Here is a 27,965-nt window from a genome sequence, read left to right on the forward strand (position 1 = left end):
CAAGTGTCTCTGTCTTCTATAGACGTAGGTGCATAAGCAGACGGCTTGCAGGTTCTGACTCCAGGCTTCACAGTCCAGAAGTGCAAGACTTTAATGTGGCACATTCTACCATCTAAAACAGCGGTTCTCAACCTGTGGGTCGCAACCCCTTTGGGGGTCGAACGACCCTTTCACAGGGGTCGCCTAAGACCATCGGAAAACACATATATAATTACATATTGTTTTTGTGATTAATCACTATGCTTTAATTATGTTCAATTTGTAACAATGAGAATACATCCTGCATATCAGATATTTACATTACTATTCATAACAGTAGCAAAATTACAGTTATGAAGTAGCAACGAAAATAATTTTATGGTTGGGGGTCACCACATGAGGAACTGTGTTAAAGGGTCGTGGCATTAGGAAGGTTGAGAACCACTGATCTAAAACATTTTGAAACATTCAACTCTCTGCGGCATTCAGACCAATCTATTAAATCTAAATTCATCTTAGATCCAATTTGGAATGAAATGTTAGAGTTGAGTAAATTATTCCTCAACTATTCTTAAGGCAGTCAAATAATGATTCCAAACTACCAATTTTCTTATTTTGGTGGAATCTTTTCTGAGGTTTGGAGAGTTCTGCAAACAGGCTATGATTTCTAGATAATATGAAGTTGAAAAAGTGAGCACTATTAAGGAACCAACATGGCATAAAGAACAATGAATTTTTTTAATTGGTAAGATTTCATAGTGAACTGCCAAGTATGAGATGCTAGGAGAAAGGGCTACGGGTTGCAAAACTGTACCCAGGAGAGGAAGACAAATAAGATGCTTCCATTGGACCTGCACTAAGGTCACAACACAACATTCTGGGCTTAAGTGCAAGAAAGGAGAATCCTGAGCTGGACAGCCCTCACAAGGCAGAACGCCAGTGCTGTATACAGAGCTGTCATTGGAGCAACGGAAAGCAGGAGGTCATGACTGAGGACGCGTCTCCTGAACAAGACCATTCCCAGAGGAAGCCCAAATTACAACCAGATAGCACAAACATGGAAAGCAGAGACACAGAAACTGTTTGTCAAAGATTATAGCCCTGCAAATAGCTTTTTATTTGGTAAATCAGTGAGCCCACAGACAGTGGCTTGGCTTGGCAAATTTGCATAATTTTGTTTTATCCTTAGAAGAATTTTTCTCTTTCATAACTGCCTCCGTTTACTTACTGCTTCTTATTAATTCAGAAAGCAGGGACATTTGTTACTTCCTAGAACAACAGCTTCCAACCAGTGCACACCTCTCACTCTCTCATTTAATTCCCCCTTTGCTTTTTAATAGTTCCTACAGGTCCAATTTTTAGCCACCAAAGAGAATATGCTCTCCAGGGTCAATTTCTCTTTACCTTAGCTACTTTGTAAGATTGTTTTCAGGTTCTCGTGTTTATTTTGAAATGTAAAACACATGTCCAACAACAAAGAAAAGCTTCAAAATCACCAATGCGATGAATTGATTCTTTTAGTTATGCTTTGCATGAACTTTTCAGGATGTTAAAAAAATGTGGGTTTCTTTCTTCCCAACAAATTCTTAACATTTATGTCTTAAAGAAAATTACATGGAAGTCTGACCCCCCTGGGCTTGTCTCTACTTCTCTTTAATTATAGCAAAGAATTACATGAGAGAAGTCTACCATCTCTTGCTTACTAGGAATACCTGAAGTCCAAAAGCAAATGACAAACAAGAAAAAGATAGTACACATTGCACTTATTTGGGTTCACAGAGCCCTTAATCTCATTTCATCCATCTCTTTTCTTCAAAGGCTGTTTTCCAACTGGATTGCAATATTCCAGCTACACAGTATTCCATAAATTTAATCCTATACCAGAGCGAAGAGTTTGGTGATGAGTAATGAAAATAGAAAACTCCAGTTGGGTTCAAAATCTGAGTGGCAGCTGGGGGAAGAGCCATATTTACTAACAATTGTTTCCTTATTGCAGAAAGGAGCAATTTTCATATTTGTTCTGAAGAAGATACTTTAGTGGTTACCACCAGCTTCTCTCAGCACTTAGCAAATGTTACTCGAAACTGAATGTCTGCCTAACATGAGTGCTGAGAGCCCAGCCTTCCTCACCTCTAAGGATTTCAGATTAAGGAAAAACATGACCTGTGGGTCACACTCTGTTGTGAAACAGACTCCGAAAGTTCATCTGGAAAATAGGCTTTCACTGTTGTTTACATTTCTTGGATAACTTCTTGTTTTTTTGTTTTGGGGTTTTGTTTTGTTTTCTGTATTTTGAAATAATTTCTGGAATGTCATTTGAGAAAACTGGTTTGCAAGCTATTTGAAGGCTTTCTGACTATGGTGTTTAAGAGTGGCATTCCCTCTATCTGTAAAGTAACATTGCCAAAAAGAGAAATGTGTTTTATCAACTTCCACTGTGTGATATATTCATTCTGTAGCTCAGAGTAAGTCCTATGTTTTACTAAAATACCACTTATAAATATTTGATAATGATATACTGGACCCACCCCAATAGGTTGTGTTCTTTGTACACAGGCTGCTGCATCCAATGAAACTGCACAGGAATTTGAAGAGTTTTCTTCTCTTTGGACTATTATTTTACTGCTAGAGGCCCAGTGCACAAAATTCATGCACTGGGTTGGGGGAGTCCCTCAGCCCAGCCTGCGCCCTCTTGCAGTCCAGAACCCCTCGGGGGATGTCTGCCTGCCGATTTAGGCCCGCTCCCCGTGGAGCGGGCCTAAGGATATAAAGGTTTAGGATATAAAGGGTTTTCTATCAAACTCTCCATCATTGGGTATCCTTGAGCCACTCATGCCTTACACTCCTCACTGTGCCAGACCCTGCTGTTATTCTGGAGTATTCCAGTGTCCCTGGGGCTGACCTTTGCCTCAGTTCTAAATCTCAGATACTTAATATAACATCCAAGCCTCAAATTCACTCTCCTGTCTTTATAATTTCCTGCTTCCTTGATATGAAAACTTTTTCCCAGTCAGTTAACCTGTCCTATTCAAGGCTGCCTGTGCTCCGTGATGAGCTGGGTGAAACACTCCTTCACAAACTCCCTCCTTCACCTCCCTTCCCCTCCATCCTTCCAAGTCCCTGCCCTGAGAGCCTTGGCCTACACAGTCCTTCATGTAGGCTTCTCTACCTCTTAATCTGAGGGCACCATTGCAGATGGATGGGAGGAAGTGCTCACTGGCAGCCAGCTCCCAACAAGTCCTCCCTGCCAATCTGATGATCTCTACCTCCCATTCTCTTTGTTGGCTTCTCCAAACCTTCACTGCTCGCCTCCTGTTCAGCTTCTCTAGCATAACTATTACAGGTGACCTTAGAACAAGAGAATCTCGAAGGATCCCTTTTCCCACTCCCTCCACCCCACCCATCCCCGAACACCTACACACACCTAATCATGTCTCCCTCATCTTCAGCTGTTTTTTACACACTTACAGGGAAAGTAGAATTTTTCCTTTACTTCCAAATTTAACCTTGCTACCTAAAGTATCCCCTCTGTGTCCTGCATCTTCGACCTCTTCCTCTCTACTAGTTTCTTCCTTGGGTCGGTCTTACAAACATAGTTAAATTTCCTCCATCTTCAAAATGAACAGTAAGCAAATAACTTGGCTCTGCATCCTCTTCCAAGAACTGGACCCTTTCCACATTCATTTAAAAATACTTTTATTGATTTTTAGAGTGAGAGACAAAGAGGAAGAGAGAGAGAGAGGAAGAGAGAGAGAGAGAGAGAGAGAGAGAGAGAGAGAGAGAGAAACATCGACTTTTTGTTCCGTTCCTTTATGCACTTGTTGTTTGATTCTTGTATGCACCCTGACAAGGGACAGAACCTCAGTGTTGGTATATCAGGACAACTGAGCTACGTTGCCAGGGCTTCCCTTCCATTTTTAGCCAAACTGTACTTGCTATTCCAATTTTCTTATTTCTTTTTTACTCTTAATACAAGTATAAAATTTTTTTGTTTTCATATTAAAAAATACTAAATGTCCATCATAAGAATGTCAGATAACATGTAAAAAATAAAGAAGAAAAATTTAAATTTCTACTAATGTCACTACCTAGCTACTGTTATATTTCCTATTTATTTATGCATTAATTTATCACTCCATTTCACTGCACATTGCCAAAATTAAGGATACTCTTTAAGAGTCCATAATATCATTATCATACCTAAAAAGAAATTAACAACACTTCCTTAATATCATCAAATCTCTATTACTGGCAATGCTTTTTAAAAAATTTTTTTGATTAAGTTATTACATATGTGTCCTTATCCCCACCTTACACTGGGAATACTTAGTTGACTATTCTTCTAGGTTATTTTTCTATTTCTAGATATACAAGGTATATTTATTAAAACATATAATCTTATTATATACTAGAGGCTCAGTGCGTGAAATCGCTCATGGTAGCCCGCTCCTGCTTGAAGCCCCACTCACCCACCCGCCACTGCTCACCGCGCTCCCTGCCCCATCTGCCTGCCGCCTGCCTTGCTGCGATCAGAGTCTGTGGGCTGCAGGGGAGGGACCGAGAGGTGCTCAATGCACCTCATGGTGACCGGTCATTTGGTTGTCCTGGTCGTCACAGACACTAGCTTTTTATATATAGAGATATTATCTTGTAATCTGCCTTTTCCCCTTACTAAGATTTTATAACTTTCTAAATTATATGAAGCTCTACATAGTTTTTAAAAACTATTTAGGAGTGTGGACTCTATCTTTGTCCAGTAGATTTTTCTAGGTTCTTAGGACATATTGGGCACTATAACTTCATCTTTTGTCGTGTATCCTACATCTGCATGTGAGGATGTCTTTTCTCATCCCACAGATATGAGCATACCATCACTGTTCCTGTGACTACAACAAAAACAACAAAAACAAACAAAAAAAAAAACCTGCATAAAAGAAGATGTGTTTGTCTGAAGGGAATGGGAGCAGAAAATTAGTGTTCTGTATTTGGTTAGTCTAAAATAAAGAATGTTAATGGGGCCCTGGCTAGTATGGCTCAGTTGGTTGAGTGTCATTTCGTTCCATGCACCAAAAGGTTGGGTTCAATTCCAGGTCAGGGCACATGCCTGGGTTTTGGGCTTGATCCCCAGTAGGGGGCGTGCAAGAGACAGCAGATTAATGTTTCTCTCTCAGATTGATGTTTCTCTCTCTCCTTTCCTCTCTCTTTAAAATCAATAAAAACATTTTTTAAAAATAATGTTAATGAGATATTATGTGTAATTTATTGGAACTCTCTAAATATGGATTGAGCCATCAGATGAGCCAGCCTGGAGCCTGAGATAAAGTCATAAATTCTAGAATACTTGCAAAACCAATTTGGAGCTGAAAACAAACTTTATTATGGCATAATGTCCATTGGACCTGATTAGGAAAAATTATTTTCATTAGAACCTGTTTTTTTCCTGAGGGAGCACTTCTTACAATAGGAGTTTGGGGCTCAGACATGCTGAAGTCGGGTCCTAAACCACATCAGCACCCCATGGTCAGCGCCTCACTTTTCTGCCACCTCAAAATCCATCTCTCCACATGGAAACTTAGTTTTATATATGTATGTATATATATGTATATATAAAACAGAGAGAGAGAGAGAGAGAGAGAGAGAGAGAGAGAGAGAGAAAGAGAGAGGAAAGTAAGGAGGGAATAATGACTCATGCCTGAAAAGTCACCCCACATTTTCTAACCTTATGGGGAAATCACTTCTGCTTCAAGTCTTATCTTCATAAGACAAACTTTCCAGGTGCATCCCCATGCCTCATGAATTCCTGTAACTGGGGAATGGAAAGTTGCTCCTTATGAACAGGGTTCATTTTGCTGCTGAAAATGCTGCTGGTAGAAGAAAGCATGTCTGAATTCTAATGTGAATCACATCCACTTGTGAAAAAAATTGCCAAGAGTTTGAGGCTAGGTAACAAGTGTTAATGTGATTGTATGTGATCTCTTGCTTTCTGTTTACAGCTTGCTGCTCCTCCAAAGGACACCCCTGAACTGAGCGCCTTTTTGAAAAACTCAACCATCCCTCATCTTGTCAGGAAAAGAGATGTGCCGGTGCCTGTGCCAGAGCTCCGCAGGCAGAGCCCGGCAAAAATCCTGGTGAGTACTGTCAGTGCACACACCGAGGGAAGATTGGACTGGACAGAATTCCCAACACAGAAGGCTGTAACTTCAAGTATTGGTTTTCATCCTCTAATGCTCAGATATGCCTAACATTTTTTGTCAGTATGTATTGTGAGAAATGAAAGTGACTATTCTGTGAGGACTAATGAGTATTTGCAGTGTAGCATTTTATTCTTCTAAACCTGCCATGGAGGCCACATTGGAGAAGTAATGATGAAAACATAAAATGTGACTGTTAATGTATTTCAAGAACATAAAGATTCGGTTGTTAGCCTGTTCCCAGACACTGCACTGGTGAGAGTTTGAAGTAAGCTCCTGCCCCTGAATCTCAGCTGAGAATGGTACATTCAGGTTTTCTGGGCCAAAAATTTGTATCTTAGCATTGAGGTCTGTGGTTGATCTAGTCTGAGCTGAGTCAGTACTTAATAAAATGTGGACAGCATTCCTGAATCAGCATTTTTTATTCAATTCTTGCCCTTGTTCCAATGTGAATGTTAATGCCACTGAAGTATACGTTTAAAAGGGGTTAAATGGGTGCTTTTTAAAATGTATGTCTTGAATATGCTCTGGCATTCATTTATTTCATCTTGTCAATGTAAAAAGTTTTAAACATGGAAATGGACTGAAAGTACAATGAGCAAGTCTAACTTTATCAGTTAAAGTTAAGTCTAGAGAAGAATCTTAATATATAAAAACCCAGGGTCCGTAACATCCAAAACAACCAAAGGCTCGACTGACTGGAAGTCAGTGCTGGGTTGCCACGGCGACACAGCACTGACTGCTGCCGCTGTGGGCACCCTGACGCAGCACTAACTGCTGAGGGGGCTGCGGATCAGGCCCGAAGAGAGGCCTGGGAAGAAAGACAGGGTCTGATCCGTAGCCTCCACGGCAGCTGTTGATCAGCACTTGCCTCTCTCTTTCGCTCCGGGCCTGGCCAGCAGCCATGCCCCTCTTTCTCTTGGGCCTCCACTGGGGCTGCTGATCAGCCCTGTCTCTCTGATCAGGCCCATTGATAGGCCCGGGGATGCTGACTGGCATAGAAACCAAACAATCAGAACCAAATCTGGGTGAAGTGTGAGGAGCCAATGGCTGCCTAGGAGACGGAGCTTTTGATGCTGACTGGCATAGAAACCGACCAATCAGAACCTAATCTGGGTGAACTGCAAAGGCAGAACCTAAGGTTGGGGCTAAGGAAGGGTTTTAAGGGCAACAGCTGTTTGGTGTAAGGTGTAAGAAAGCAGTTCAATTTTTTAATGACCGGTTTGGCAGTATAGTGCATATGGCTGGCTATCAGTCCAGATATAGGGATTATGTATTTTTGTCTGCCAAGAGCATCTCCTCCTGCTAAAAACGCCCCCCCCCCCTCCATTTAAGCAATCCTATCCTATATAATCTATCTATACTACTAAAAGGGTAACATGCTAATTAGACTGGGTCGATCGGCCATCTTCTAGACGACCGACTTCCTTCTGGACAAAGCCATGGTGGTGGGGGCTGAGGCAGAGGCTGTTAGGGGTGATCAGGCTGGCAGGAGAGGGCAGTTGGGGGCAACCAGGCCGGCAGGGGAGGGCAGTTTGGGGCGAGATCAGGCCAGCAGGGGAGGGCAGTTAGGGGCAATCAGGCAGGCAGGCAGAGGCAGTTAGGGGTGATCAGGCAGGCAGGCAGAGAGGTTAGGGGTGATTAAGCAGGCAGGCAGAGGGGTTAGGGGTAATCAGGCAGGCAGGCAGGTGAACGGTTAGAAGCCAGTGGTCCCAGATTGCGAGAGGGATGTCCCGATTCCTGTGGGATTGGGCCTAAACCGGCAGTCGACATCCCCCAAGGGGTCCCCGATTGGAGAGGGTGCAGGCGGGGCTGAGGGAACACCTCCCCCCCCCCCCCCCGCCCCCGTGCACGAATTTCATGCACTGGGCCACTAGTCTACACTAATAAAAGAGAAACATGGTAATTAGCGTATGACCACTACCCTTCCCATTGGCTAATCAGCATATCCTTATGCAAATTAACTGTCAGCCAAGATGACGGCCGGCAGCCATGCACTGAAGCGAACAGGGAGGCTTCCTTGCTCCAGTGACTGCAGACTCCAACGTTCCCCACCTGACTTGCCGGCGTCTGAGCTGCAACTCTAAGAACCTATGTACTATGTTGCAAATAAGAAGCTAAACAAAACCCCAGAGACCAGCTTTCAGCTGGCCGGGATCTCAGAGCTGGAGTTATACAGTGTTTCGATTATAGAACGCAAACAAACCAGATAGCTTCTTTCAGCAGCGGAAGCCTCAGAGCTAGAGCCAAAGCTAAAGCTGGCCCAGAATAAAAAAAAGAAAAAAGAAAAAAAGGAGCGGTTGGGAGCTTCAGTCAACTGCCAACCTGAAAGGAGCCCTCAGCTCCTCACCAAGACTGGCCAGGCACCCCAGTGGGGACCCCCACCCTGATCCAGGACACCCTTCAGGGCAAACCAGCCGGCCCCCAGGCCTCTATCCTATATAGTAAAAGGGTAATATGTCTCCCAGCACCGGGCTCAGCGGGGCCACAAGGCCTCCTGGCACCGGATCAGCGTGACAGGAGGCAGCGCCCAAACCCCCTGATCGCCCTGCGGCTCTGTGTGTGACAGGGTGCGGCGTCCCAACCCCCCCACCCCCACAGGCCCTGCTCTGTGTGTGACAGGGTAGGGCCATAACCTCCCCATCGGCCCTGCCCTGAGTGTGAGAGTGGTGGCGCCCCAACACCCTGATCGGCCCTGCTCTGTGGGTGATAGAGGGTGATGCCCCAACCCCCCACCCCCTACACGGGCCCTGCTCTGTGTGTGATGGGTAGAGCCATAACCTCCCCATTGGCCCTGCCCTGAGTGTGACAGTGGCAGTGCTCCAACCCCCTGATCGGCACTGCTCTGTGGGTGATAGAGGGTGGCGCCCCAACCCCCTGATCTGCCCTGCTCTGTGTGTGACAGGGGGCGGTGCCCTAACTCCCCTATCGGCCATACTCTGTGAGTGACAGGGGGGAGCTCCTCAACCCCCTGATGGGCCCTGCTCTGTGTGTGTCAGGGGGGAGCTCCCCAACCCCCTGATTGGCCCTGCTTTGTGCCTGACAGGGGGCAGCGCCCCAACCCCCTGATTGGCCCTGCTCTGTGTGTGACAGGGGGTGGCACCACAACCTCCCTATCGACCCTGCTTTGAATGTGACAGGGGGCGGTGCCCCAACTCCCCAATCAGCCCTGCTCTGAGCCCGACCAGGGGCTGCACCTAAGGATTGGGCCTGCCCTCTGCCACCTGGGAGCAGGCCTAAGCCAGCAGGTCATTATCTCCTGAGGGGTCCCAGACTGCGAGAGGGCACAGGCCGGGCAGAGGGACCCCCACTCCCCCCCCCCCGCGAGTGCACAAATTTTTGTGCACTGGGCCTCTAGTGTTTATTATAATAGAAGAACCTGAAATTGCATGGCAAAAGCTATATGGCAGTTAACAGATTATATGATTCGAGTCCCTGTACATTTTTATGACACTGTAATGTTTTGAAAAATGTAAGAGTAGGGAATTGATATGCTATTGAGTTTAAAATAATTTAATAAAATTCTAAATTGTATCATTTTTAAAAGGCTTCCAGAAGTAATAGAACACAAAGTAATGATTTAAGTCCTGAGAATGTAATTACAGCATGGTGACTATAGTTAATAATACCATATGGTATATTTGAAAGCTGTAAGCAAGTAAATCTTACAAGTTCTCATCACAAGAAAAAAAATGTGTAATTTTGTATGGAAACAGATGTTAACTAGACTTATTGTGGTGATTATTTTGCAATATATACAAATATCAAATCATTATGTTGTACATCTGAAGCTAATATGTTATATATCAGTTACACCTCATTAAAATTTTTTTAAATAAACAAAAAAGAAAATGATTGACATCTATAGAATTCTAATGTGCAGTCCCAAGGGAAAAGCCCTCCGGTGAACCAATGTTTAAATCTCTGAGGACCAAGAATTTGGAAAATCAAGATTCAACTATTTTTTTGAGTTTCCACTTCAGCATGTGTCTTATGAGTATATAAAGGCAGTGGAGATCAATAACTAATATTCTTTTGAAAAATTATATGCTCTTGTGCTATGGGGTCAGATTTTTTTTCTTCTTTCTCTTTAAAGATTTGTAATGCAAGATGATTTCTAAACTCTGAATATCATAGGAATGTGTTACTTGCAGATGAGGGCAAGGCAATCCTTGATTTCCACGTCTGATTTTTGTTAAACTATGTTTTATTCCCGTTCTTTCTTATTGATTCAAAAATTGCAAATCATATGCCTCCCCATGTCCTCAAGTCAAAATAATTCTGGATAGAAAGTGATTATGCAAAGTTTATTCTGAAATCAAAAGCTAAATAAGACCTCCTACAGTTTTTGTTTAGTTAAAAACAACTTACTGAATCACATTTCTGATTAGGAATTTGAAAGTGCAAAATGCCAACATCCTGTGTTGGGATCATAATTTCCAATTTGCATAGGAATATCTGTATCTGTAACCCTGAGATATAATTTCTCCTCTACTTAAGAATTGTCCTTGCCTTTCTCATCTCGGACTCCTGCTGCTTTTGCAGCTATCACCCCCATCTCCTCCTCCTCCTCCTTTAACTACTCAGTTTACAGAAACTTTATCTTTCTTAGTCCTGTTTAGCACTTGACACTCTTTTTTTTATAGATTTTTTAAAATTGATTTTTAGAGAGAGAGGGAGAGAAAGAAACATCAATGTGAGAGCAAAACATTGATTGGCTGCCTCCTGCATGCCCCCAACTGGGGATCGAGGCTGTGACCCAGGCATGTGCCTTGACAGGAATCGAACCGGCAACCTTTCAATGCATGGGACGATGCCTAACCAACTGAGCCACACAGGCCAGGGCAGCACTTGACACTCTTGACCACTTTCTAAAACCATTACCTCCCCTGGATTCTCTCAACCTGGCCAAGACCAAACACTGGTAGCACAAGAGCAGCCCAGTAACCTGTATTTGGAAACATTATGAAGAAATCTAACCTTATTGGAGTTTATGAGATACATGTTACTTATTGCTTGAGTTTTAGAGAATTCTGAGGGTCTTGAAAAAGGTTTTCATAGTAACATGTTCCTCAGGCTACTCTGTATTTTATTGATTCCATTAATGTGAAATGCCTTAGTCAACTACTTCACACATCCATAGGCTAGTGCCCAGTGCTTGAGACATAAAAAATAAATCATAGCTCACACAATAAATTCAAATCAGTGAGTATAATTCAAGAAGTATCATCCTCTACGTGGGAAAGTGGAAAATGGACGTGAGGTGTCCATTTATTTCCACAGTGGAATCCAATCAGAAAGCATGATTTGATAGGTAGAATGTTATCATAATGAATACTTTCCAGGAACTTGCATTTTACATATTAAAGTTTACCCATTAGAAGTTGAATGATCCTACAAACTAGTTTCAAAACAACTTAATGGATGAAACTCGCAGAATATCCTGCTTTATAACCAGGAAGTAATTTAGACAGAAAGAAGAATGTTATAGAACAAATGCTTGTCAATGGGCTAGTAACTTTGGGATTTTGAGGTAATATGGACTCAGGGACCTTCCTCAAAAGCCATTTCAGGACTTTGCTTAGTCCAGGCTCAGGTGCTGTGAACGTCTATAAGAAATACCTTCCTGCCCAACCAGCATGACTCAGTGGTTGAGCATCAACCTATGAACCATGGTCACGGTTCTATTCCCGGTCAGGGCACACATCCAGCTTGTGGCTTGTTCCCCAGTATGGGGCATGCAGGAGGCAGCTGACCAATGATTCTCCCTCATCATTGATGTTTCTCTCTCTCTCCTTCTCCTTTACTCTCTGAAATTAATAAAAATATATTTTTTAAAAAAGAAATGTCTCCCTGGGTTCTATTAAAATGAAGCAGAACAATTCAGTTGCTGCTATAAGTTTTAAGTCCTTTGAAAAGAACTTCAATTTTATGTTGTATTTATGTTTCATTTTATCTCTATGTTACGACTTAAGTTAATGCATCACTGCTACCAAACTGTTTTTTTCTTGGTTGTTTTAATGTATTTGTTCTTCATTTAAATTAATAATTTATGGATTAGATGATGACTTCTGAGGAAATAAGATGTGAACAAATTGACTTCAATGTTGACGCTCTACCACAATTTAAAGATGCTGATTTGCTAAAGTTGCTGTTGTTTTTTGCAGAATTGTACAAATATCGAGTGCTTACAGATCTCCTGTGCAGTGGGACGACTAGAAGGAGGAGAAAGCGCAGTCCTGAAAGTCAGATCACGGTTATGGGCGAAGACATTTCTCCAGGTAATAGAAAACAATGAAGCACATACACACCACTCACAGAGAACCTCTTCTCAAAAGCTCAGCACGAAGCTTATTTTTTTAAATGACTTTTAAATTCTTAAACATTTTCTATGTTTACAATTTTTAGATTTAACTTCAAAATATTTTATATTTTAAAATTGTTTTTCAATTTTTAATTTTTTTCATTTCAGCATTCTATTTATGTTACTTTTTGTTGAATTTTGTTGGGGTGACATTGGTTAATAAAATCATAGGTTTCAGGTGTACAGTTCTGTAATACATCATTTGTATATTGTATTGTATACTCACTATCCTTAGTCTATTCTCCTTCCATCACCATTTATCCCTCCTTTTACCCTCACTGCCTACCCCCTGTTCCCCTTCCCTCTGGTAATCACCATACTGTTGTCTATATCTATGAGATTTATTTTTTTGCTTAATCCCTTTACCTTTTTACCCAGCCCCACATCACCCTTCCCCTCTGACAGCTGTCAGTCTGTTCTCTGTCTCTGAGTCTGTTTCTGTTTCTATTTTGTTTATTTTTTCACTAGATTCCACATAAGAGTGAAATCATATGGTATTTGTCTTTCTCTGACTGGCTTATTTCACTTAGCGTAATACTCTCCAGGTCCATCTATGCTGTTGCAAATGGTATGTTGTTGTTGTTGTTGTTGTTGTTGTTGTTGTTGTTGTTCTTCTTCTTCTTCTTCTTCTTCTCCTCCTCCTCCTCCTCCTCCTCCTCCTCTTCCTCCTCCTCCTTCTCCTCCTCCTTCTTCTCCTTCTTCTCCTCCTTCTCCTTCTCCTCCTCCTCCTCCTCCTCCTCCTCCTCCTCCTCCTCCTTCTTCTCCTCCTTCTTCTCCTTCTCCTCCTCCTCCTCCTCCTCCTCCTCCTCCTTCTTCTTCTTCTTTTAAAATTTTTTAACAAAGTAGTATTCCATTGTATAAATGGAGATCTGTAAGCACTCATCTACTTACAGGCACTTGGGCTGCTTCCAGATCTTAGCTATTGTAAATAACACTGCAATGAACATAGGTGTGCATATGTTCTTTTGAATTAGTGTTTTGGGTTTCTTTGGATATATTCCCAGAAGTGGAATTGCTGGATCATAAAGCTGTTCCATTTTTAATTTTTCGAGGTAACTTCATATTGCTTTCCACAGTGGCTGCACCAGTCTGCATTCACTGATTCCCAAATTGTAAATATTGTTCCCCGTGGCTGATTTCAAGCTGCTAACATGACGTTGCTGAATATGGAGTTGGAAAGAGATGCACTGTAGCTCACCATCACAGAGTCTTTCCCCTTCAGATACAATAGACATAAATAATATGTAGATAATAGTAAAATGCAATAAAAGAATTAAAAGTACTGAGTTTTCAGTATTTATTACCTTTAAAAATACATAATTGACTGAAATTTATGTATATATAATTTATATTTTAGTAATGGTTCTATTTAACAACTGTTACTCACAATTCCTGAAACTTCAACAATTTCTCAAGAGCCATATGAGCCAGCTACGGGCCACCACTGGGTAAATCTAATCATTGTCTCAAGTTAAACGGAGTCAGACAGAAGCCTAAGTTCTCAGAATGTCTTTTTTTAACTTTACTCTTAAACATTTTCCTTTGACTTTAATCAACAGTTAATAATAAAACAAAAAGGTCTTTTGCTGAAAAGTTCTGTCAAAAACACTATATGGCTCTAGGTCTGTGGTTCTTAATTAGGGGGATTTTGAGGCTAAGGGGACACTGGCAATAATTAAATACATTTTTGGTTGTCACAACTAGGGGAAGGGGAGTGCTACTGGCCTCTAGTGGGTGGAGGCCAGGGATGCTGCTAAACATCCTGCATTGCATAGGACAGCCCCTCAGCCAGCCTAAAATCTTAATGGTGCCAGGACTGAGAGTCAGTGCTCTGGGTCTTCTGTATACTATTAGGACGAAATGTGATAAATTTCTTTATAACTTAGTACTAGTCTTTCCCCTAAAATATTTCCCTCTCTAACAATAATTTTTTAGACCACAATGTTTCCTCTTTGTTTTTCCCTCCCAGCAACTATGTAAATGATTGTGCTTACTCCTTTTTAGGATTCTGATTTCCTGTTTTTTATTTTAACTTTATTATACCAAGTCTTTTGTTAATAAGACAATTTAAAAAAGTAAGAAGAGGGTGAATGGTTGGATGGATGGACAGTTGGATGATGATGAATGGATGATGGATATATGATAGATGGATATTTGGATGGATGGATGGATGGATGGATGGATGGATGGATGTATGGATGTCTGCATGAATGATGGGTAGATGATGGATGGATGTTGGGTGAGTGATGGATGAATGGATGGGGGAAAAGTAAAATAAAAGGAAGAAAGGGGGAGGAAATTTTGCTTTGGAAATGGAAAACAATTGGGTGGCTGCCAGTAAAAGCTTTATATGATTTATATTTAAATATTTTTAATTGCAGAGAAAGAATGATCCCTATTCTCTTGCATCCCTGGTGTCTTTTGAAGTTAAGAAGATGCCTTATAAAGACCAGCCAGCAAAACTCCCAGAGGGAAGCATAGCAGTAAGTATCTAAAAATATACAGGCACAAATAATTTCATTTAAACTTCGTTTTTTAAATCACTGTTCTGGCTTGTACTAGGTTTAAGGGCTTATTACATTGACTTGAGAAATGTTTTCCCTTCATTGTTTTCTTATTTCAGTCTGGAAATTACTTAGTGTCATTTGATCAAATTTTAACCTTTTAACATAACTTTCTACCACCCCCCCCCCCCCCCCCACACACACACACACAAAAATCACAGGGCAGGACTGATGTCATTTTCAATCAAGCCATTTTGTTTCTAAGAAGTCCAGACAGCAATGATCATTATAATGAAATTGTACTAATTGCTTAATTTTAACATGGAGTGGGAAGGGATGTCTCTTCCTTAGGGACAGTTGCCAAAGACCAGCTGCATGACATGTAAAGAACCGCAATTTTCACCTGGGGGTAAAGGTATATACTATGAGCTTCATTTGAACAAAATTTTACTTTTTTAAAATGAGGCTATTAAACATTACTGACCCCCAAATATCTGTCAGAGCACAATGGCTGACATCCTCAGCAACCTGGCAGGCTGTGCAGAGCAGAGGGGAGACGGGGTGAGAGGCTGAGCAGACACCGTCACCAAAGCTCTGCCTTCGCAGTGAGCGTGATCACGGCCAGGGCTGCAGGAAGCAGTGTTAAGATTTTAACCTTCATCTCTTGGTCATCCGCAGACATTCTCAACCCCCACTTGAACTCTGGTCCCCAGATCCTTCTTACTCAAAGAGCAGCTTACAAACCAACAACCCCAGCATCACCTAGGAAATAGTTAGAAATTCAGAAACAGGCCTCACTGCAGACCTGCATTTCACCAAAAGCATCAGGGTATCATCTTCACAGTAAAATTTGAGAAGCACTGCTTTGGATGATATATAAATTGATACTACCACAATTTGTTATCAGCATAGATCTTCAAAGGTCATTGCAATACTTAAACTTTCTAGCCTAACTACTTTTAGTAATTTAAATTAAATTAACCCATTGATTAGTGATTTTCAACCCTAAGTATTCAAAAGAATCATCACTCACACAACTTTAAATAAATATCTACGTGCTAAGTCTTTACCTCAAATGTCAGGATTACGTGTGTCTGAAGCGGGGCTTGGACACTGTGCTTTAAAAGATGTACAAGTGACAATTCTGTAGTGAAACGAGGATTGAGAACCTCCAGCACAGGCAGGCGGCACAGAGGAAAATGCATTTTCCTGGGCTTTCTCCTGGGTCCACACCCCCTCCCTCACTTAGTGGAGTAGGAAGTCACTCTACCTTGCTGAGGCTGTTTCCCATATTCAGAAAGAATTTTGAGACAATTAATAAAATTACGTATATAAAACTCCCGCGTAGTACCTGGAACAAGGTCAGTCTCAAGTCTCAATAATAGTAAACATTGCCCCCACACACAATATTGGAAATGTCAATAGATTTTCAGAGTCAAACTATTTCAGTAACGTTGGTGGCATTTTAAAACAAGCACTGCCACATCTTTCTTCATTTAGTTCACCTCTCTTTCATGAGATGTCTGTTATAGTCTGGATTTATGTTCAACTTAGAAAATAGAGGCTTTGGGTTTTTAATATAGAATGTTCACCCAGAGAGGTTCAAAGGCTTGTAGCTCTAAGGGAGATAAATCTGGGCCCTTTTGTTGTCTCTGAGCACATGTTCATTAACAGAAACATATGTTACAATCGATTCCATCAACAGTATTGAGTCTTTCTGTGCTGGCCACAGGTGACAGCCTGCTGTTCTCAACTCATCTCAGAAGATCCACAAAATGATCAGATACATGCTTCCTCCACCCCCACCACCCTTGTTATTGCATTTAAAAACCAGTCTTGTTATCCGATGTGGATGACTTACTACACCATTTAGGTAAAGGTGCCAGCAGGTCCTAGAATAACATCATTTTGATCAACAAAGTTTAGTTACGACATTGATGAGATGCCCTAGGAACTTAAGTTATGTCAATTAGCCTGTGGTAACATTGGTTTCATTATGTCAGTTTACTTAAAGGCACAGAATCTATCCATGATGTTAAGTGACAACTTAACTGTAATTGGAAAAACATTCAGACATATTTTATAGTGGGTTTCCGTCATTCTAATCTTGAAAAGAACCCGGAGGGAGAGCATTGCTTTAAGGTGGTAGAACTCATTGCAGTCAGTAGCTTGAAAATCATCAGAGCTCCGATCCCAGCTCTGCCACGGGGGAGTCTCTCGGTTCCTCCTTCCATCATGAGACTAGAGAATATTCGGCTGTTTTTCTAGGCCCTTGTGTGGGATGACTAGCTTGTTTATACTCCCTTTCAACATGGTCATAATTCAAACATTTCTTGAGGCCTCTATAAGCTTTACATATTGAAGAAATGGCAGTCCCCGTCTGCTGCATTGCATGGTGTTGGTAAAGATGAACTCCACATGTGACGTGACACTTGTCGTGTCCGGAGGGGAAGGAAAGGTTGCGTGAAGCAGAGGGATAGGACTGGGCGCTGGTTCATTACAGTGCGCAGGAAAAAAGTTCCTGCTATTTGAACACTTTTTTGTTTGTTTACCAATTAATTTTAATATTTGTGTTCCATGTGACTAAAGCCAAATTCCAAAGGTGGTTATTATGAAGTATGTTATGAAAATTCTTACTTAAAAACTCATCCGTGAACTGTGAATACATTGAATTTTCAGAATTGTTTGCAAAGCTTCAGCAGCTTAAAGTGGAATTCTTACGTTAAACAATTGTTTGGAGTTTGAACTCATGCTAGGGACTACTTGGCACAAGGGCTGTTTAAATGTTGTTAAAATATGTGTTCAGCTGGTCCACCTTATGTTAAAATGGTACCGTAGGTAGGGTGTCTTGGTACATTTATTTAAAACATCCTTGTGACCTCACTGAAGTATGTTTACACAAGATTTTGTGACACATAAATACAGATGTCAACATTAATTACAGTTGCATAATACAAGGGAGTCCTTTTCCTTCTACCTTGCTATTTTTGTCAAAATATACAAAAATACATCATAAATGTCAGTGAGAAAATGTAGGCATATTAAAGATTTATTTATGGTCTTTCAACCATAATAAAGAACAATAAGATTTACGACATGATGAAGGTAAGATTAGATGTTCCCTACTTAGCATCACTTTAAGAAAATCTAAACCACTTACAGTTTATGGATCCCACTTCCTAAAATTGCAAATAATTATAATGAGTCAATTGTTAAAACTTTATACTGTTTCCTTAAATAGCTACAGGTTCTTGGTACATAAATATGAATTAAAATGGTTTGTTGATTAGCTGGCATGCAATGCAATTTTCCTCCCTAAATTTTAAGTACTTCAGTTACTCAATATTACCTTCTTTCTTAAAACACTTAAAATAAGTAATCACAAGCCCACGTTCTTAAGGGAAACCTTTGGTCCTAAGTTCATCCCATCTCCTGCCTTGGGAGCACCTTCCCGGTGAAAGCACCTTAGGCGTGGGTACAGTGAATCCCAGCTTGTGTGAGACTGTGCGGGACGTTCCCCAGCTGTGCAGTCTGTATGGTCGCTATGAGCCACACGTGGGTACTGAGTACCTGAAACGTGGCTAGTGTGACTGAGGACCTGAATTCATAGTTTTATTTCTTTTTAACTCATTTAAATGTAAATTTAAAATTGCAGTTGTATAAAATATTTTTTCCATTAAACACAGCTTTATTGTTTGGGTAAGACTGTATTTCACTTTAACTATTGAAAATCGTTATATGCTACAACTATTTAATACACACTGGATTTTGCAGTTAGTAAAAACAAAAAAGAATATAAAATATCTCATGAATATTTTTACATTAACTACATGTTGAAATAATAGTTTTGATTTTTAGGGTTAAATAAAGCACATATTAAAATTAATGCCCCATTATTCTTTTTAAATATTTTTATTGTTTTGTAGGGAGAGGGGGAAAGAGAGAGAGAAACATTCATGTGAGAGAGAAACACCGATCAGTTGCCTCCTTGCATACACCCAGACCGGGGATCAAACCTGCAACCTGGTTATGTGCCCTAACCAAGAATCCGACTGCTGATCTATCAGTGTGTGGGATAATAATGTGTGGGACGACATCCAACCAACTGAGCCACATTGGCCAGGGCTCTTTTCCCTTGTTTTGGTTTTTTTTTTAATGTGGCTACTAGAAAATTTTTAATTTAAAAATTTTAAATTAGACTTGCATTATTTTTCTATTGGACAGCAGTGTAGAGCAGGGTTATAGAAGGTTCCAGCTCGGGCTGATGAGAAGACCCACGGAGCTTCAGAGAACATGCGGTGTTCAATAAATCTAATTTGAAATGAATGAAAAATTCTTACTATAAATCAGTGATTAGTCATTAGAAACTCTAAGAATTAAGACCTATTTTTCTCATTCTTTATTATCCAATGGACAATGTAAGCTTCTGGTGGGCTTGTCAAAAGGAGCTCAAGAAAAACATCAATATTAGAACTAACAAATTTGTGGTATTTTGTTTCAGGCAAAGCTTTGCTTTACCTGTTTCCACCTGCAGATGAAATGCCCCTTTGCCATTTGCAGATGTGACATGTCACATGAGCCCCGAATCAACGTGTTCTCCGAAGGACCTCTCCTTTCGAGACACGTGACTCTCCCAGTGGTGTGTCATTTGTGACTCTCATCCACCTCTTTCCAGCAGCAGTTGTCTGCTCCTCTGCACTGGAAATCTGAAGAAACGCTCTGGGCACTATTGCTGGCTTTCTGTTTTTCACTCCCCATGGTGTAGTGACGTCTTGACTATGCAAGTGAAAAGCCTGGATAAGTTTAGGAAAACAGCTGGGGCCAAGGAAGGTCCCTGAAGCTGCACCCATTTATTTATTTGTTTATTAAATATGTTTCTATTGATTTTTAGAGGGAGAGAAAGGCAGATAGATAGAGAGATAGAAACATCGATGAGAATCATTGATTGACTGCCCCCTGCATACCCCCTGCTGGGGATGGAGCCTGCTACGCAGGCATGTGCCCCGACCAGGAATCGAACCTTGATCTCCTGGTTTATAGGTTGATGCTCAGCCTTGAGCCACACCGGCGGCGCTGAAGCTGCACCCATTTAGATGGAGAAGTTTGGGCAGCCTCAGTGCCACATGGATGTCATGAAGGCAGCCTGCAAGGGAGCAGGATGCAAGTGCAGGAGGGCAGTCACTCCAGTTCACCTGGTTTAAAAATTCTTTATGTCCTTTCCTTGTAGTCAGTGACATATGATGACATATAGGAAATATATACAATTTGTGTAAACCTAACATTTAAAGTGTTCAGAGAAAGACTATGACTCGGTATTTGTTTAAAGGAACAGAATGTTACTGGCAGCAGACACAACAGTGTGGTGCTGAGAATTTCAGAATGTTGGAACTGAAAGGGACACGAGTGATCCTCTCCGTGGACTTTTTAAAGATGCTGCTGTCAGAATCTTAAGAAGTGAATGCAAACAAAGAGCCAGTAGATTTTGTAATGACCCCTGTAAAGCTGTTTTCTGCTTCAAGAGCTTCTACGAGGCATATCCTGTTCAATTTAATGTTTTATTCCTACTTTTCAAACACTTCTAAAAAAAAACAAACCTTCAGATATCATTATTAGTTCTTTGTAAGTAACCTCCCTGCTCCTTTCTGCATGCAGACCAAATTTAAAGATAATACATCCCAACCTGCAATAATCAACTGGCCAAAAACCCAGCAAAGTAGTTGGTGGCCATTCTTTCATTCCATTCCATTTGTTGTAATTAAACTAAAAATTTGAACAGTCTATAGCCTTTATTTCAATTCCTTTAGCTTTTTTCTTTCTTTTTTTTTATTTACAAAACTAGGACTTGTTCCCTATGTTTAACATGAAACAGTGGGAGGTGACTTAAGAAATTAGGTAAATCAGGATGGAAAATTGAGAAGCATTGTTGCTTATCTTAATGTAAATTCAATTATTTACGCAATCTCTAACACACGCACAGAGTATAGACTGAAACTGTATTTCCTCCATGGCCTTAGAGCTTATAGAGAAAAAGAACCTAAGAAACCTCAGAATTTACGTGGCTCCAGATTTTCTCTCTCCCGGGGCAATGTAACCGGCTGGTGAGCTCACAATCACTACCATCCTTTTCAGTTCCAAAATTCTGAAATTCTCATCACCAAAACAGAGTCAGTCTGCTCCCAGTGGCATTGGGATCATTTTAAAATGCGACTGCATGCCCTTTCTCTGAGCACCACACATGTTAGGACTGTATGCTGATTTCATATATGTTGTCAGATGGAATTCATAAGGGAGCAGGATATAAAAAGAATTGAGAAGTGATCTAGTCCCTGACTTGCTCATGCAGGACACATGAAAGGATAGTTTTTAAATAAATTACTTAGGCTACAGAAACCAGGGACACGGTGACTGCTTTGAGCCTTTGTCATGCATTTCTTCAGTACCATGTGCCCTGTCCTTAAACTGTGGCAAGCAGGGGAAGGGTAATGCCATTGGATCACGGAATGTTGCACTTCCTACTGATGTGCTCGATGAAATCGGGACAACACTGGCAAGGACAGCTAACAGTCCAAGGAAGAAAGGACATGAGTAATCGTGAGTAGGTCACGGCCAGCCTTTTTCTCTGAGAGTCGTCTCTGGTCCTTGGCACTATCGTCCATATGGAATGACTAGCAGTTTCACTCCAATTGACTCTGTTGTTTGCTCTAAATATAAATGATATTTGGGTCCCGAGAACTCAGTGAATTAAGTCATCAGTATGTCTGATGCATAGAGGAAGTGAGCCAAGATGAAAGGAGCAATAAAACCCTGACAAGCTGAGAAGAGCATAGACAGGATGCTCAGACCTAGTTAAGAGGCAGAAGCAAAGCAGTAAGCAGAGTCAGGGCCCAATACCCGAGTGCAGGCTACAAAGATATCCATATGTTTCCAGGCAGGGAAAGTTTGAGAGCCCAGCGACCTTCATCATGAATTCATCCTCTCCTGACCGGTGGATCAGAGAATTGTGGCCTGGAGTTCTTGAGCGTGTGTCAGGACTGGACTCATGAGCCTTCCAACCAACTTGACAACAAGTTGTCAGGGATCACTTCAAACAGTTTAGCTGAGGCACTGCTTACTTCGATCTGTAGCCAGCTAGGCCTCCTTGGTGAAGAACGTTTTGGATCCAAGAATATGTTTATTCTCTTTTCCTTGACGAAAGGTGTTAGCAGCATGGTGGTTTTGTTTGGGGGTCTGCTGCTGCTTCTGCCCATGTTGGGAGGCAGGGGTCATTCACAGACACTGAGCGTGCAGGCCTGCTGAGAAGGCCTCGTGTAACTCCAGGTTCCCTTGCAAACTGGGAATGAATTGAATCCTAACAGTATCTGAAAATTGGAGTTAGGATTGAAGGCAGCTCCACAGCATCACCGTTCACTCTGCTTACTGTAGTTACTTCCATCAAATGCAAGATGGCTAGCCTCACACTCTGGGCTGCACAGAACCTAGAGATAAAGAGGCACTGACACTGATTAGCTCTAGGAATCAGCCCTGCGGGACTCATTTTTTCTCTTTTGTAAAATGAGGGGTTGGGTGAGATGATTTCTAACTTTCCTGCACATCCAACAGTCTGCGGTTGTGCGCAAGCTCACCTCTCAGTGAGGTTAGCTCAGTTTGGTGGAGAAGTGTAAGTGGACAGACTTGGTCTTTTGTAGGGTCTACTTTTAGCCACTGTTTTTATAAAAGGTCCAGCCCAATTTAAGGTCATTCCTTTCCACCTTGTTGGTTCCTGGCCCACCTCACTTCCATTTTAGGGTTTCTGTGCGGTTATAAGCCAAACATCCACGACATATCTGTGACTGGCTTTTCACCCAACCTGAGAGACATGAGAATGTATGAGTTTTTAAGATCCATGTTCAAGTGCAATAACCCCTTCAGCCTCTCCTAGGATGACTTCAATTATTATATGGATCCTTTCAGAACTACTCCTAATATTATATTGGTAACTACTGCTTTATTTCACCAAAAGAGTTTTCAAAGTAGAGCTCATTTGCTTTATTTTCCACTTCAGATTAAGACATCAGTTATTTGGGCAACACCAAATGTTTCCTTCTCAATCCCGTTGTGGGTGATAATACTAGCGATACTTCTTGGATTATTGGTTCTGGCCATTTTGACTTTGGCTTTATGGAAGGTAAGTTTCTTTATTTTCTTTTCCTTTTTGAGTAGAAAGGCCACTGAAGGGATTTAGAAGGTTGATCTAGGGATTTAAAAAGATGATGCTAGAGGTGTGATTTGGGGGTTTCTAACAGTCTAAAAAGCATAAAAGAAACCTTGTATCTTGTTTGCTTTAGCAAACAGTACCCTTGTGTAACTGACATTTAAGAAGACTGGGGGTGTTTAATGTTGCTTTTATCTTGAGACTTCTTATAAATAAATAGAGAGAGAATTATACTTTATTAACTAAGACCTGTGACCTTTTTTCCAATATGCTTGGAGTGAAAATGTTATTATGAAGACTTCTTTTTCTTGTTTAATTAACCAAGATTTTAAGCTTTTTATTTAAATGGTCCTATTAACAATCCTTTGAGATTTTTCTTTATAAACACTACACAGATGTAATTAATATAGTAATTAATTGGTACTTGGACTGTCAAGTAGGGCAAATAGATCATGCATGTTATAATATTCTTGGACTTGTTGTGTTTTTTTTTAATCTTGCCGATTGGTTTGTCTCCATTAGGAAGCCTTAACTTACTCTTTCATGTGTTATACTAAAGTTTGTTCTAAAAATCTACAATAGAAATTAATTTCTGGCCCCAAAACAAACATGATTACCAAGTTTCACAGAGCTTTCCATTTCAAAAGAGAAACAATGTCAGGATTATATGACTGTCAGAATAATCAATCCAATCACATTTTACTTAACCACTATTGTTGTGTTTCTACAAAAATCATAGTGTGTTTTTATTTAAAAACAATATGCAGCATGCTTAAGAGACCTTTAAACTAGGAAAACTTTGCCTTTTAAGTTAAAAATTGGCGTTTCTGATCCGTATCAGTTGTTTTGTGCCATCCTGAGCCCATATAGTCTTGCACACCTTTACAAATAGACTTTTGTGTTCTGTTATTTATAGTAACTGTATTTCCATAATGTTATAGTTATATGTGCCAATTGACAGAACATTGTGCTAGTCTTGATATTATAAGATATCAACTTGATATTATAAGCCAAACCCAGTGGGTTGGGTTTCTAATGAAGAAACAATAAACACAAACTGAGGGTCCAGGTTTGTAGGAGGTTTCGCCTAGACCAGTGGTCAGCAAACTCATTAGTCAACAGAGCCAAGTATCAACAGTACAAGGACTGAAATTTCTTTTGAGAGCCAAATTTTTTAAACTTAAACTATGTAGGTGGGTACATTTTTATTAACTTAATTAGGGTACTCCTAAGGCTTAGGAAGAGCCACATTCAAGGGGCCAAAGAGCCGCATGTGGCTCGTGAGCCGCAGTTTGCCAACCACGGGCCTAGACCAAATAAGTAATTTGAAATTCAGGAGGATGAACATTCTGAATCACCTCTTCCCAGAGTTCCTGGTTAATCTTTGTAAAGGTCCTAAAATGTTCTTGGATTAAAATAAACTTCCCTCTATATACTATATGCCCCACCAAGTGCAGAGGGGTGCCCAAAGATCCCCTCACTTCCTCCTGTGATCCATCCTGAGGAAGCTATATTTCAGGAGCGACTCTCCCTTCCCTGGTCAGCAGTCAGTGCTGCTGCTGACTCCAGAAAACATGCAGGAAAGCAGAGGGGACATGCCTGGGCCAGGGCCTGTAACCCCAGGGAAAGATGCAAGGCCCATACCTGGTTTGTATAAAACAGGGACATTCTCCCACTATCAGGGCAACAGCAGGAAGGCACGAAGACTGCCCGATGCAGTACTTTCCTCTGCAGGTTAAGAATACTCTTTTTTCACCCCCTCATTGGAGACTCAGGAAGATGACCTCCAAAGAGCTCTAAGTTCTTAGCAAATACATAAAGTGAACATTATTGGCACGAGGGGTTTCACAAATTCCTAGAACGACTTGCTTTTATAGCCCATTTTTCTTTTCTGTAGTGTGGATTCTTTGACAGATCAAGACCCCCCCAAGACGATATGAATGACAGGGAACAGCTGACAAATGAGAAAACCCCTGGTGCTTGAAAAGGAAAAACCAAAGACCAAAAACTCCGACACGGTCCTGTTCAAAGAAAAGAAGGAACATGAGGGTTAAACAAAGGTTTTCCTGACCTGCCAGTGTCCTTGGAAATGGAAAGGCCCGGGAACTATCGCCTCATCAACACCACCCTGTGGAGCCCCACGAGCCTTGGGGAAGGAGACATCCTCACCACTGTAGAAACAGCCGTAGGGCACGTTTCTTCCCCTTGAGTCATTCTGTATTTTGCAGACACTTTGAAATGGGTATGGAAACTAAGGCTGCTTTCCAGGTAAATCCAACTTAAGTCACAAAGATGAAAGGACTGAATTATGATAGAATTTAGAAGGTGAACTAGGACCGAACCTTCCAACACTACTGTATCCTACAGAATATTTGACACCTCCCTATGGAAAAGAGATATTTCTAATGATGTTACGGCTCAGGGAGACAAGTATATGTTGTTGTTGGTACTGTGAAAGTACTTTTGAAACGACAAAGATAATCTTGTAAGCAAGGATAACAATTTATTTATTTTCCGTTTCTCTGGCCATGTAGAGGATTTGGAAATTAAGATTTGGTCAGCTGGTTTTCTAAATCACACCCTTAACTCCTTCTAAGATAACCATTGTGTGCAGATCAGTCATTTAATAGAGCTTTTTAGATCATGTTAAGGAAAAGCAAATTGGCATTAGAAGATAGCTTCATTTAATATTCTGCTGCCTTCCACCTGAAATTACTTATATTCACACTTTCTAAGGACTCACATCTGCTTAATGTAGCTTTGCAAAAAGTTACATTTGTAGTTCTTTTTATTTAAAAAAATAATCGTTCCATTTACTTAATTAGCAATACATACATTTCAAGGTACTCTCAACACTGTGTGGTGTTTAAAAGTTATGGTAATTATGAAAAATGTCTAGAGTTTGTCAATTGAAAAGCAATTTAACAATATGGGTAATCATATTTTTAATTTCTATAAGAAGCAACACCAATATTTAACTTCAGATAAATACCTATTTTCTCTACTATATCTCACACTTTTTATGTACACAGAGAATATATGTTACACATAAATAGGAAGGAAGTGAAAAGTTATGCAGGTGTGAGATGAATCTAGAAAACGGATTCCCACGGATTTTATTTAAAATTGTCTATTCCAACTTTACTACTCATTTTTACTGATAATCTTTATAGTACATGACTTTGGAAAAGTATCTTTATGTAAGGTATTTTCCCATCATCTTGAATTTAACCATCACAAAAACTTGATGTTTAAAACTTGTAAATAAGCCATAATTATGTGTAATATTAACATTTTTGAAGTAAAATTGACCAGGCAAATTGATATAGTCTGCACAACTTTGTATCCTTTTTATAATAATGAAAAATGACTAGGAAGAAATGCTGAACAAAGTTTATATTTATGTGCAATATTTTATAGACCTATGTATCTAAGGCATGTTTACACTGGCATTAGTTATTTTTAAATTAATATCCTGAATATTAAGAATGATGGAACCAGCAGACCCAAAACCTTAAGTTTACAGAGCCATTGGAAAACTTGTGTCCCAGTTTCAACATCACATTCTGTTTGGAAGAAGAGCCAAACAGTCAAACTCACAGACATTAAGTTTCTGTCGTGCCTTAACCTGGAGACAAGCCATTTGGCTGTAGCTGCAGAATTTCTTTGGAGACCAAATGAAAGGCACATGGAAGAAGACACGGATGCAGTTCATATTCTTCCCGCTTATGAATTAAATCCTGTCATGGTAGCGGTTTCAAGTCTGTCAGGAATGAAGTCTGGCTCCCAGTGTATGCGGCTGACTGTGGGTGAGAACCGCACGTGCTTCAAACTATTTGTGGGCCCCACACCAGCCTCTGGTCCTAGGTGTCGGTATCTAGAATTGGCTTTACGCTAGGGAAGTAACCATCTACAGGATATGATTGGAGGGATTTCAGGCAGGACTCTGTGCCCCCAAATAATGCCTTAACTCTTGTCTCTCCATTTTAGCCAATAGAAATGAGCACCTCAGGATTTTTGGTCATGAGAGGTGTCTGAGAAAACTCACCCATTGCCTTTCAAGCTAACAACATTGGTGAAGGAACTCAGAACTCTTAGGGTTCGAGAAATGAGCACTCACACAGACACCTGGGGAAACGAGAGGGCCTAAGGAGACTGGGACCCGGAACAGAGCAAGGTATGAGGGCTTCAAAGGCAAACTCTGCCTTCAACACAGTCACAGCCAAGAGTAGTCCCTTCGAAAAGGGTGAGCACCGCTACCTACAGGCATTTCGTGGAGGCCGGCAAGCACACACCGGCCCGCTCAACCACTTAGAATGTGGAAGCAAATGGAGGAGGGGGACACTGAGGTCAGAGGACTTTCCAGGCATCAGTTCCTCAGCTCCCCTCTACACGCAGGGTCCTCTTACCACGCACTGAGCACATCTGCTTCTGGTCACAGGATTGCTAATCACTTTCCTAACTCAGAATGTGCCGTGCTTGTCTTAGAGTCTCTCTGTGTGTTAGAGACCCCTTTGAAAATTCTTGCAGCTGGATTTTAAGATATGGAAAATGGGCAAATGAAGTTTTATAAACTTGGAGGTTTTTATACAGTAAGTACACAATATGGACTAGTCACCGCTGAAATCCTATTTCAACTCTTTTCCTTTTGCTGTTTTATTTAAATACATTTGTAGATATCTGTGAAAATTTCATGTACCTTCTCACTAATAAAATTAAAAATGAAAGACACTTTG

At 40.8% G+C, this 27,965-nt stretch overlaps 1 protein-coding gene across 1 annotated transcript in view; it reads left to right on the forward strand.

Annotated features, from left to right (window-relative positions):
• Positions 1 to 27,960, forward strand: part of ITGA8 (integrin subunit alpha 8) — a 197,194-nt gene extending 169,234 nt beyond the window's left edge. The window contains exons 26-30 of the mRNA XM_070428533.1: positions 5,973 to 6,107; positions 12,338 to 12,451; positions 14,916 to 15,017; positions 23,080 to 23,202; positions 25,127 to 27,960. Coding sequence (XP_070284634.1) covers positions 5,973 to 6,107; positions 12,338 to 12,451; positions 14,916 to 15,017; positions 23,080 to 23,202; positions 25,127 to 25,213 — 561 coding nt within the window. The 3' untranslated portion in view covers positions 25,214 to 27,960. The remainder of the gene's footprint in view (positions 1 to 5,972; positions 6,108 to 12,337; positions 12,452 to 14,915; positions 15,018 to 23,079; positions 23,203 to 25,126) is intronic.
• Positions 27,961 to 27,965: the final 5 nt, after the last annotated feature.

Source organism: Myotis yumanensis, unplaced genomic scaffold, assembly GCF_028538775.1.
Source record: "Myotis yumanensis isolate MYYU_CA2020_CCGP unplaced genomic scaffold, mMyoYum1.0.hap1 SCAF_1, whole genome shotgun sequence".
Taxonomy (NCBI): domain Eukaryota; kingdom Metazoa; phylum Chordata; class Mammalia; order Chiroptera; family Vespertilionidae; genus Myotis; species Myotis yumanensis.